General features: G+C 41.0%; 1 protein-coding gene across 1 annotated transcript; it reads right to left on the bottom strand.

The window, feature by feature from the left end:
• Positions 1 to 4,731: 4,731 nt before the first annotated feature.
• Positions 4,732 to 12,298, bottom strand: LOC107521777 (interferon lambda-1-like). Its single transcript, XM_016166772.1, has 5 exons — positions 12,110 to 12,298; positions 6,219 to 6,290; positions 5,302 to 5,445; positions 5,114 to 5,197; positions 4,732 to 5,017 (listed from the first exon to the last, which is right to left on the bottom strand). Exons 1-5 carry the CDS (start codon positions 12,284 to 12,286, stop codon positions 4,919 to 4,921), a joined length of 576 nt encoding a protein of 191 aa, XP_016022258.1. The 5' UTR covers positions 12,287 to 12,298; the 3' UTR covers positions 4,732 to 4,918.
• Between the last annotated feature and the right edge of the window lie 611 nt (positions 12,299 to 12,909).

Below are 12,909 nucleotides of genomic sequence, written 5' to 3'. Positions count from 1 at the left end.
ATGCATGAATAGAGAGCATGTCACCCAGCTCCAGGCACATACTGCTCTCATAAAATGGAGTAACTAGGGTGGTAAACATGATTACATTTTTACTTTGCAACATACATGTAGTATATGCACCCACTTTCCTAGCTGAGGAAACAGTTCAGAGAGTTTAAGGAGCTTGCCCAAAATCATACAGCTAGTAAATGACAGAGCCGTGATTGGAAAGTTTACTGCCTTTAAATCCTGCACACCTAACCGTCTGACTATACTGTCTCTGAGATACCTGACGAAGCTTTATTGAACATACACTATGTACCTGGTGGCCCTGTATAGGGGCTATAGCAGTGAGCAAAACAGATGAAAAAATGAAACAAGAAACCCCTGCCCCTGGAGCTTATATTCTAGAGGGAGGAGACAGTAAACAAGTAAGTTAATATGTAATAAATGCCTGGTGGTAAATGCGTTCCTGAAACAAATGAAAACAGTATGATAGGACACTGAGAGGCCTACATGAAGTTGGAAGGATCAAGGAAGGTGATGTCGAAGCTGAAGAAATCCACATAAGAAGGCATTCCTGGCAATGGGAATAGCATGTGCAAAGGCCCTGAGACAGGAGTGTGCTTGGTGTGTTGGAGGTAGTGTTTCTGGACTGGAGTGAGGGGAAGAGTGGGAAGAGGGCAGGTAGAAGAAGCAAGTATGGGGCATATTCTGGAGAGACTTGTGGCCAATGGTTATGAGTCAAGATTTTGTTCTCAGCTGTGGGAAGCCAATGGAGGGTTTTCAGCAGGGGTGGTATATGATCTGATTTCCATGGAAACCCCAGCTTTGGAGTGGGGTGTGCCTGCCTTCAAAACAAAATCAAGAATTGCCATTTCAGAATGTGGCATTCACCCATCAGCATATTTGGGGCCCACGAGGTCCTTGGTTTAGCCCTTTGGAGGGACACCCACCACCTTCCTTCTCCTGTAACCTGGGTCCTTCATCTAACAGAGAAGTACTTATCGATGCCAATTATTTGCTTTTTTTTTTTTTTTTTCCAAGATTGAGAGCTTTAAACCCAATGAACAGGTACACCAGTGAGAGAGGACATGGTATCTTTCAAGGGAAATGTTTGAGCATCTACTTTGTGCCTGGCCCTGTGCTGGATGCTGTAGACCCAGCAGTGACAAAGATAGACACGGTCCCTGCCCTCCTGGAGCTCAGTCAGACAGATGACAAAAAGGCTGTGATGGGAAAAGAAAATGAGACTACGGGAGCCCAGAGGAGCTGTCTGACCCTACCCAGAGGTTCAAGGACATGTATTAGAGTCTTTTGGTAGCAAGTGACAGTAACACACCTTAACTAGATAGACATAAAAGTGGGCGTTTGTTGAGGCATATAGCTGGGAGGGAGACAATTAAGGATAAAACTATAAAGGGACTTTCCTGAGGGACTGGAACCCAGATTCAACTCCACCAAGACACTCTCCTACTCGTTTCTCTCTTCTGCTTGTTTCAGTTCAGACTCATTCCCTTCAACTGCATGTGCTAGGAAAATGGCCATTTATTTAAAGACACAGACTCAATCCTTCCAGCACCATAGCCAAGCGGGAAAATGGCAAGATCTAAATGAAAAGATTCCAGGGAAGGGCTCTGATTGGTCTGAGTGGGGTCACATGGCACCCCTGCACTGCTTACGACATCCAAGGGAATGGAACATTTTGATTGGCCAGATGGGGATTGGTTTAGCCCTTAGTACCCAGATGTCCAGATTGGGTGGCCTAGTGGAGGGGGGGTGGCAAAAAAAAAAAAAAAAAGGTTAGATCGAACCATATGAAATTGCCAGTTTTATAGGTCAGAAATTACAGAATATTGGCAATTTCATATGGTTGAACCTAAATACCAGAAAAGTCAGATGGGAAAGCTTGTTGGTCCTACAGAAGCAATAGAGTCACCACCGGACCACTCAGGAAGGTCTGGAGGAGGAGGTCATATTAGCTGAGACATAGGAGATGAGTGGAAATCAGCCAGGTGAAGATGTGGTGGTAGTGGGAGGGTAGTGGGAATGTCCCAAGTGGAGGGGACAGCTGTGCAAAGACTGTCTGTCATGAAGGAGGACCAGGGAAGGTTTGTTACGGTGATCTGGAGATGGAGTGCTCTGATTGAACCAACCTGAGTCCCATGTCCAACCATATGGGGGATTGGAAAAAGGAGCTTTGCTTCACTTCTCCAAGCAGAGATTTGCAATTTTATTTCCATTATAGCACTCATATTGAAGAGAGTAATATGGCTGAACTCAGACATTGCATATTATGATTCAAATTTTTATTAGCAAATATTAATTGACTACTCTCTCTGGGTTCTGTGCTGGGCTTCATATTCTAGGCTTGTTGCCTCATGGTCACAAAATGGCCACCGCAGCTCCAGTTCTCACATCCTCACACCAATGAGTTAAGCAGGAAGGAAGGGAACAAATGAAAGTTTTCTTTGTATCAGGGAATAAAAACTTCTAAAATAATAAGAGTAATAGCAATAAACACATATATAGGGCTTAACCCGTTTCAAAAATTATTTTAAAATTTCTACATAAGTTAACTCACTTAAGAAGCCCTTTAGTTATATGGCCATTCCAAATCATAAGTGTGGGGAAGCAGGCATCAGGCAAGGGGAAATGAAATTCATACCCTTGACTGGAAACCTTGCTGCCCCCAACTAAACTGGGGTTCTGTCACTCACAAACTGTATAATTCTGTGGGATTATGTGTAATTTCTAGTGTATGGCCTTTGTCTCCTAATTGAGAAAACAAAATAGAATGCAAAGTAGTGAGAGTTACAGGATTATGGGGATGATTCTGAAACCTCTGTAATTTGACAAAAGCTCGACCATTCAGAAACTTCAGTGGGTTACTCTTGGTAATAAATTTCTTATGACATGCCTCACAGTGAATTACGATGGGCTGGTCGCTGTAACACTTTTCCAACCATCTATTGCCTCATTTAAAAGCAAAATTAGTGGCAGAAAACAAAAATTATTTTATTATGCTCTCAGATTCCATGGGTCAGGGACTTGCTCATGTCACAGTGGGGATGGCTTGTCTCTGTCCCAGCTGAGAGCTGGGATCATCTGGACATTTCTTCACTCATGTGTTTGGTCACTGAGCTGGGATGACTACAAAGCTGAATTCAGTTGGGATTGTCAACTAGAGTATGTACATATGGCCTCTCCATGTGGTTTGAGTTTCTTGCAGTGCAGCAGTTGGGTTGCAAGATGGAGAGTCTGAGAATGCATATTCTGAGAGAGCTAGGTGAACTTGGTGTTGGAAGACACAAGGCTTGACTTCCATTGCACTCTATCGGTTGAAGAAGTCACAAGTCCAGTTTCAATGAGTGGGGAACATTGACTCCACCTCTCAAGGGGGTGATGTCAAGAGTTGGTGGCCACTTTTTAAAAACCATAACACATACCATGCATGAGCTGGAGATGCCAGCAAGTTGTTTAACAACTGGCATTGTTAGAATTGGAATGCACGCTGGCTGCACATTGGAGCTTATCCTGAAAGGTACCCCTCCCTCCTGCCCCATCTGTTTCAGGTACTAATTCTTTCATTTCTGAATTTTAGGGAGGTCTAGAGGATTCAGGGGGAGGGCTGGGACAGCATGGGCAGGGTGAGTTTCCTTAGGGGGATCTTGGGGAAATAGCTATTTGCCAACTGGTACGAAAGTATTTCAATATTTTAACAACAGAAACAGTGCTACTATTGGGGACCCACTGGATATCAGTCCTGCAAGACATTTACAAACTTGGAACCTCCACGTGCCATTTTAGGCTGCTCCTTAGGTCCATTTCCCACTTTTCTCTGATTGTAGAGCTCTACATTTATTCAGGTATTCACTCTCCCTGGAAAACACCTTCCCTAGCCTCAGAGTTGGAGTTTGATTAGTCTAACCCTATCTTTGCAATTATATCTTCCTTACCAGTGATTAGGTTAGACTTGGGCATGAGACTAAATTCTAGCCAATGAGACAAGCAACCCTTCTTTGAAAGGTTTTCCTTGCTTCTAAGAACTGAGGAAGAATTGAAGGCCTAAACGTTGTGGACCAGAGACAAACTATCCACAATAAGTCTTGTCCAAATTCATGACCGACAGAATCTGTGAGCACAATAGAATGGTTGTTGTTTTACTCCATTAAGTTTGGGGGTGATTTGTTATGACTTGGAGGATATTGTCTGCGTGTGACAGCTGTAGCTGTAGCTGCCTTCTTGAGACCATGAGGTAGCCAGAGTGAGAATCAGTCAGCAGAAATAGAACCCAGTTCCCCAATGATATTATTGAATGAATGAATGAATGAATGACTTTTTTTAATGTGTGATAAACTCATATTTGTTCTACTTAATGTAAGTTTGGTTTCTGATACTTATTATGAGATAAAGCATCCTGATTGATATAGACCTTCATCCGTCCTAGGTATACATGGAAAAGCTTCTTGTGAGCTATGCAGTTCACAGGCAGGGGGAGACAGAGAGACATATAAACATGTGCATATATACACACACATTTGCACACACGTGGGCATGAATATGCATTATACACCTTCAGTTAGATTCAGGTTCAGGGAGACACTCACTCGGATACACATACATATACAGTCATAGAAGTCAGGAACACTCAAATACATACAACCAGTCACAAATTTTGCCTGCACCACACAGACATTCACGCTCAGTCACAGACATACACACACTCAAGGATTTACTAATCACAGAAGATTCCAATTCCTTAATGTTTATTGGAACACATTATATAAAAGTAGAAAAATAAATATTTCGTTTAGTCCCGAGTCAGGGCTGCAGCTCCATAAATAAGGGGTGAGAGGAAATAATTTAAGGCAGGGGTGGGACTTAGTGCATAAATAAGGTCTGGGATCCCAGATGAGCTGAGGGTGGGTCTAGGTTTTCAGACACACAGATCTTCACTGATGACACACTTCAGGTCCCTTGTAAGGAGGCGGAAGAGGTTGAATGTGACAGTAGATTCGAGGCAGTTTTGAGAAACCTGTGAGAGAGATCAGAATGCAGTTTCCCATTGCTCGGGCATCAGCCTTTTCCCTTACCCAGAGCCCAGACATTCATCCTTCTCATGGTAACTCACCTTCTTTTGGGCCTTCCGGAGACGGTGCAACCAGCGGTGGAGGTGGCCATGGGGCCTGGGACCTGCTGTGGTCTGAGATGAGATCTGTGGGCAGAGGAGGGTGGTATGTGAGGCAGGGCCTAGGACAGAGGGGTGAGGTCTCATATGCTCAGAGCCCACAGACATGGCCTGGTGCCCCGAGCACTCACACAAGCCTGGAGTTCAGAGTGGATGTGGCTCAGTGTATGAAGGGGCTGGTCCAGGATGTCCCCTAGGGATGAGTCAGCCTTGGTCTCCAAGACCTTTAGTGTCAGGGCCAGTTCAGCCTCCAAAGCCATGGGGCGCTCCCATACCTGAGGAGAAATGAGAAAGAACAGGTGAAGAGGCAAGTGAGGTAGAAAGGTGAAGAAAGATAGGCAAGAAGGCCTAGTTAGTGGGGATAGGTAGGGAATACAAGGAAGGAGGGCGGGAATGGGTCACGTAATGGGGAACATACAAGGAAGGGTGCAGATGAAGAGGATACAGGTGAGGAAGAAAAATAAGGGAGGAAACAGGTGAGGGGACGGGTAAAAAAGTGAAATGGGGACAAGTGAAAGATGATTCATGGGGGGGTCACAGAGGTTTGAGAGGCAGGGTATAAGGACGGTTGAGAAAAAAACAGGTTAGGGAGACAGGTGAGAGAGGGAGTTAGATGAATAAGTGAGAAGCGTAGGTGAAGGAGGAATATATGCTAGGAAAAGATCAGTGGAAGAAAGATGATGAGGGACATAGGTGAGAGTCAGTGGTCAGTTGAGAGGGGAAGTGGTCATCACTACTGAGAGTGGACAGTGACAAGCTGGGTGGGGAAGGGGCACAGGTGGGGGACAGACCAAGGAGGGAAAAGAAGAGAGAAATGAGAAGGAACTAGGTAAGAGTGGAGGTGAGAGGGACAGGCAGAAAGACGATAAAAGGGACCCATGGCAGGGACAGGGTCAAAGGAGCACTCGAAGAGGGACAAGGACACAGGACGGTGAGAAGAGACCAGAGAGAAAGGAAAGACAGGTGAGATAAAGGAGGTGAGGGGCCACTTAAAGAGACAGGGAGAAGGGCCAAGCAAGGGTAAGGGGTGACCTCAGTTCCAACTCACTTGCAGCTCTGTCAGTTTCCAGTTTCTGGGGAAGAGTGAGAAGCTGCAGCTCTGATTTTTCAGTGAATTTTCCTAGAGATCAAGAGCAGAGGTTAACCCACAGTATGAAGCTAGCCCATAGGATCAAGGATGAAGGTCTAACAGGAGAGCTTGACTTTAATACACAGCATAAAGGATAGGGATTAACTGCAGCTGAAAAGCTGGAAGCTAAGAGGTGGCTCCATAGTGTAGTGGTGAGCACGTCCGCTTTACACACAGAAGGTCCTGAGTCTCCGCCCCAGATAGAGCCATATACCATACCCCAGTGCGCCAGGCCCCGGGGGGTGCCGTGAGCGCCTGAGAAGAGATGCTCTGCCTTCAGAGATCCAGTTCTTAAGGGGAGAAAGCAACATCCATAGGTCAGGGGTGGAAGTGGGGGGCAGGAATTAAAGAAGGGGAAAAAAAAGAAAGAAAAGCTTGAAGCTATCCCATAACAGGAGGATAGAAGTTAGCCCACAGTAACAGAGTAGCAGCTTGGCCAGACAGGAAGGGTAGGGGTTAGTCTACAACAGGTGCTCACAGATCCAAGATGGTGGCAGAAAAGGAGGATGTCTAACCCTCCCCGTCCCAGAAACACACTGAAATATACGCATATATAGAGAGAATTACTCTTGAGGGCTAAATGAACAGCTTCTGAACAACAAATGACAGAAAGAGACCAAACAGAGAAGGCCGGAAAACTGTGGGAGCTCGAAAGCTGTGGGAACTCTGTGGGATTGGAGGTGCCGGTGAGCGCCATTGTTTATGTCGCTCTCCACCTTGATAGGACAGGCAGGAGCTTCATTTGGGTGATCTGGCCTACCTACAAGGTTGCTGCAACATGTTCCCATTCGCACTACCTGGACCCCATTTTGGCTCTGAACAAGGAGAGCAAGCAGGATCAACAGGGCATTACTACACATATCTTGCCTCCCATCTAGAACAGCTCCAGCTCAGTAGGTTAGTGCCCTGTATACCATAGCCACCGGCTTGTCTCCAACTGGCCTACCAAAATCACAAGGCACAGACAGCCTATGCAGAGGTAGCTTCTACACAAGGCCATTTTTTCAAGACTGGGAAAGACAGCTATTTTGTCTAATTCATATAAGCATGGAAAGTCAAACAAAATGAAAAGACAGAAGAAGGAACAAGAAGAATCTCAAATGAAGGAACAAGAAGAATCTCAAATGAAGGAACAAGAAGAATCTCAAATGAAGGAATAAGAAAAATCCCCAGGAAAATAATGTAAGGAAATGGAGATAAGTAATTTGCCTGATAAAGAACTGAAAGAAACAGTCATAAGGATACTCACCAAACTTGAGAGTGGACTAGAAGAACTTAGGGAGAACTTCAACAAAGTTAAAAAGTATAATAAAGAACCAAGCAGAGCTGAAGAATATAGTAACCAAAAAGAAAAATACACTAAAAGGAATCAATGTCAAATTAGCTAATGCAGAAGAATGGATCAGTGACCTGGAAGACAAGACTAGTGGAAATCAACCAATGGAAAGAGCAAAGAGAAAAAAAAAATAAAATAAATAATTAAAAAACCACCGAGGATAGTTTAAGAGACCTCTGAGACAGCATAAAAGCCAAAAACATTGGCATTATCAGGATACCAAAAGGAGAAGAAAGGGAGAAAAAAACAGCAATTTTATTTGAAGAAGTAATAGCTAAAAAATTTCTTGGCCTGGTAAAAGAAACAGACATCCAAGTCCAGGAAGCAGAAGGAGTTCTAAATGAGAGGAACCCACTTAGACCCACACCAAGACATATTGTAATTAAAATGGCAAAGGTAAAGATAAATAGACAATTTTGAAGCCAGCAAGAGGAAGACAACTACTTACACACAAAAGAAATGCCATACGGCTATCAACGGATTCCTCAGCAGCAATTTTATAGGCCAGAGAAAGTGGCAGGACATCTTTAGAATGCTGAGAGAAGAGAACCTACAACTTAGAATAACTTACCTGGCAAGGTTATCATTCAGAATTGAAAGAGAGATAGAGTTTCCTGGACAAACAAAAACTAAAAGATTTCATCACCATTAAACCAGATTTTCAAGAAATGTTAAGGACTTTTCTTTAAGCAGAAAAGGAAAGGCCATAACCAGGAATAAGAAAATACAAGAAAATAAAAATATCTCATAGGTAAAGTCAAATATTTGATAAATACCATGAATTATGTCAATTCAAGAAGAGGATATAACAATCATAAAAATCTGCACACTCAAGATAGGAGCACCTAGATACATAAAGCAAATATGCAATGGACATAGATGGAGAAAATCACATTAATAGACAGATCATCCAGATAGAAAATTTATAAGGAAATAATGGCCTTAAATATCACATTAGAGCAGAGCTATTTAACAGGTATTTATACACCATTTAATCCAGAAGCTGCAGAATGCATATTTTTTTTCCAAGTGCACATGAAACATTCTCCAGGATAGATCACATATTAGGCCACTAAACAAGCCTCAATAAGCTCAAGAAAATTGAAATGATATCAAGCATCTTTTCCGGCCACACTGGCATGAAACTAGAAATCAACGACAGGAAGATAATTGGAAAAAATACAAATATGTGGAGATTAAACTACATTCTCCTACACAACCAATGGATAAAGAGGAAATCACTTGATTTTAGCCAAAAGGCCGAGAAGCTATCAAAGAGGAAATCAGAAAATAAAAAACTACCTTGAGACAAATAAAAATGGAAACACAACTTTTCAAAATTTTCAGTATGCAGCAAAAACAGTTCTGAGAGAGAAGTTCATATCTATATGGGCTCACCTCAAGAAACAAGAAAAACCCCAAACAAGCAACCTAACCTTATACCTAAATGAACTAGAAAAAGAAGAACAAGCAAAACCCACAGTAAACAGAAGGAAGGAAATAATTAAGATTAGAAAGAAAATAAACAAAGTAGAAATTAAAAACACAACAGCAAAGAGTAATGAAACTAAGAGCTGGTTCATTGAAAAGATAAGTAGGATTGATAAGCCTTTAGCCAAATTCATCCAAAAAAAGAGAGAGAGAGAGCTGAAATCAATAAAAGAAGTTATAACAGACAATAGAAATACAAAGAGCCATTAAAGAATACTATAAATAATTATATGCCAACAAATTTGCCAATCTAGATAAACGGATAAATTTCTAGAAGTATATAACCTTCTAAGACTGAACCATGAAGAAAAAGAAAATCTACAAGACCGATTACTAGCAATGAAATTAAAGTGGTAATAATAATAATAAAAATAAACTCTCAACAAATAAAAGTCTAGGACCAGATGGTTTCAGAGTTGAATTTCACCAAATATTTAAGCTGTTTCAAACAATTGAAGAAGAAGAAATGCTTCCAAACTCATTCTATGAGGCCAGCTTTGCCCTGATATCAAACCCAGACAAGGACATTACAAAAATAAAATTATAGGCCAATATTCTTGGTGAACATAGATGCAAAAAATTCTCAACAAAATATTAGTAAACTGGATACAGCAATACATTAAAAGGATCATATACCATGACCAAGTGGGATTTATCCCAGGGATACGAAGATGGTTCGACATTTGTAAATGGATACATTGTATTAACAAAAGAAAGGATAAAAACCATAGGATCATCTCAATAGGTGGAGAAAAAGCATTTGACAACATTTAATATCCTTTAATGATAATAAGAGTTTAAAAACTCTCAACAAAGTGGGTGTAGAAGAAACATATCTCAACATAATAAAGGCTATATATGCTAACCCCACAGCTAAAATACTCAATAGTGAAGAGCTGAAAGCTTCTCCTCTACCATCAGGAACAAGATAAGGATGCCCGCTATCACCACTTCTATTCGACATAGTATTGGATGTCCTAGCCACAGCAATCAGACAAGAGAAAGAAAAGGCTTCCACGATGGAATAGAAGAAGTAAAACTCTCATTATTTGCAGATGACATGATACTATATACAGAAAAACCTAAAGAATTCACCAAAAAACTATTAGTACTAATAAATGAATACAGTTAAGTTGCGGGACACAGAATTAATATGCAAAACTCTGTTGTATTTCTATACATCAATAACAAATGACCAGAAGGAGTAATTAATAATCCCATTTACAATGTTATCAAAAAGCATAAAATACCTAGGAATAAATTTAACCAAAGAGGTGAGAAACCTATACTCAGAAAATTAAAAGACATCAAAGAAATAAACTGAAGAGGATACAAATAGAAGGCTATGCCATGCTCATGGATTGGAAGGATTAATATTGTTAAATGTTTTTTCTACCTAAAGCAATATACAGATTCTTGCAATCCGTATTAAAATACCAATGGCATTCTTCACAGAACTAGAACAACTAAACCTAAAACTTATATGGAATCACAAAAGACCCCAAACAGCCAAAGAAACCTTGAGTAAGAACAAAGCTGGAGATATCATGCTTCACAATTTCAAACTATACAACAAAACCACAGTAATCGAATTAGTATATACCGGCATAAAAACCAATATATAGATCAATGGAATAGAATAGAGAGCCCAGGAATAAATCCTTACTTGTATGGTCAATACATTTATGACAAAAGAAGCAAAGATATAAGCTGCGGTGAAGACAGTCTCTTCAATAAGTGATATTGGGAAAACTGGACAATGCGAAAAAAAAATGAAATCAGACTACTTTTTTATACCATATACAAAAATATACTCAACATGGATTAAACACTTGAATGTAAGACCTGAAACCATGAAAATCCTAGAAGAAAACATAGGCAGTAAACTCTTTGACACTGGTGTTGGCAATATCTTTTCAGATATATCTCCTTGCGCAAGGGCAGCAAAAGAAAAAATAAACAAATGGAGTTACATCAGACTAAAAAGTTTTGCACAGTAAAAGAAACCATCGATAAAATGAAAAGACAACCTACTAAATGGGAGAAAATATTTGCAAATGACACATCCAATAAAAGGTTAATATCCAAAACATATAGAGAACTCATGCAACTTAACACCAAAACAAAACAAAAGCAAAAACAAAAAACACCAAAACAATCCAATTAAAAAATGGACAGAGGACCTGAATAGACAGTTCTCCAAAGAGGACATACAGATTGCCGACAGACATATGAAAAGATATTCAACGTCAGAGTAGCTAGCATCAAATGATCAACAAATAACAAGTGCCGGCAAGGATGTGGAGAAAAGGGAACCATCACGCACTGTTGATGATATTGTAAGTTAGTGCAGCTGCTATGGAAAACGAATGATTTCTCAAAAAATTAAAAATAGAACTACCTTTTGACTCAGCAATTCTACTTCTGCATCTTTATCCAAAGAAAACAAAAACCCTAATTTGAAATATATGCACCCCTGTGTTCATTGCAGCATTACTTATAATAGCCAAGGCGTGGAAGCAACCTAGATGTTCATAGATAGATCAATGAATAGTGAAATAATACTTCTCTCCCTGAGTTTAGAAACAAAAGATGTTCACTATTATCACTTCTATTTAATATGCCTTGAGGTTCTAGTTGAATAAGGCAAGATAAATAAGAGGTATAAAGAATGGAAAGGAAAAATAAAATTTTCACTTGCATTTGATATGTCTATATGTGGAGAAAAACTAAAAGAATCTATGACAAACTATTAGAATTAGTAAGGAAATTTAACAAGAAAGTTAACTGCAAGGCCAAAAAAAAAAAAGTTCTCATCTCAAGGAAACTATTCTGACAGATGTTTTCTAGATATTGTGGTGGTTATTTAGCAATACATACAAGTATCAAATCATTATGTCATACACCTCAAACTATTATAATGTTGTAAGTCAATTATACTTCAATCGAAGTTAAAACAAACAAACAAACAATAATTACTCACCAAAGCATCCTTGGCTTTCTTGAAGGCCTTCCACTCTGTCGGCGGCAGAGATTTGAACTTGCCGATGTTGCAAGCCCTTCCAGCTGAGGTGGGCGTGGAAGTGGGAACAGGGCTTGCTCTGGCCAAGCTCAGCCCAGCAGCGGCCAGCACCAGCACCAGGCACCTGGCCACAGCCATCGCGAAATCGCAGTTGCTTCCCTGGCTGCATGGCTTGGCTTTTTAACCAAGCTAAACGAGCAATCCTGGATGATGTGTGTAAAGTGAAAAAGCAAGTGGAAATTTCGATTTCAAAAAGGTATGAGTGGGCGGGGCCAGCCGCAGATTCAGGGGATCTCACAAGTGATCTCACAGGTGATCTCACAGGTGTGGGTGGGGCCACAGCTCTATGGAGAACAAAAGAGAAACTGAAATCCATCCCAGGAGGGAGCTTAACACATCTCTGAGCCTCATTTAGGAGTGAGTCCCTGGGACTTGGGGAGAGTCCCTGATTGAGACTGTTTCAGGTAGAGGGATAGGCAACTGTCACAGCAGGGCAGGGGATAAGTGAGGTGTATAGGGGTGAGGCTGTGTGGGTGGCAGAGAAGGAGCTTCCTTCACTGATTTAAGCCTGTTCCAGGAACTTACTCATTTTATGCTCTGAACATTTCTGTGAATACACTAAGATCTTACAAAAGGCCCTCCATAGGTTCTTGGAACCCATATCATGAATCAGTTTGACCAGACATAATTGATGTAAATATGAGTTACGTTCCTGCTATGTATTTCTGGTCACAGAAACATCACTAAACTTATCAATAAAG

Source organism: Rousettus aegyptiacus, unplaced genomic scaffold (assembly GCF_014176215.1).
Source record: "Rousettus aegyptiacus isolate mRouAeg1 unplaced genomic scaffold, mRouAeg1.p scaffold_m13_p_14, whole genome shotgun sequence".
Taxonomy (NCBI): Eukaryota; Metazoa; Chordata; class Mammalia; order Chiroptera; family Pteropodidae; genus Rousettus; species Rousettus aegyptiacus.
This window is presented reverse-complemented; position numbering and strand designations above follow the sequence as displayed.

Bases quoted from the DNA above. Each gene is read 5' to 3' on its own strand.
- LOC107521777 (XM_016166772.1), bottom strand. From the start codon at position 12,286: ATGGCTGTGGCCAGGTGCCTGGTGCTGGTGCTGGCCGCTGCTGGGCTG. The intron at 6,291-12,109 runs GTGAGTAATTAT...CTTGATCTCTAG, and splicing joins AGAAAGCCAAGGATGCTTTG to GAAAATTCACTGAAAAATCA. The intron at 5,198-5,301 runs GTGAGTGCTCGG...CTCTGCCCACAG, and splicing joins ACTCTGAACTCCAGGCTTGT to ATCTCATCTCAGACCACAGC.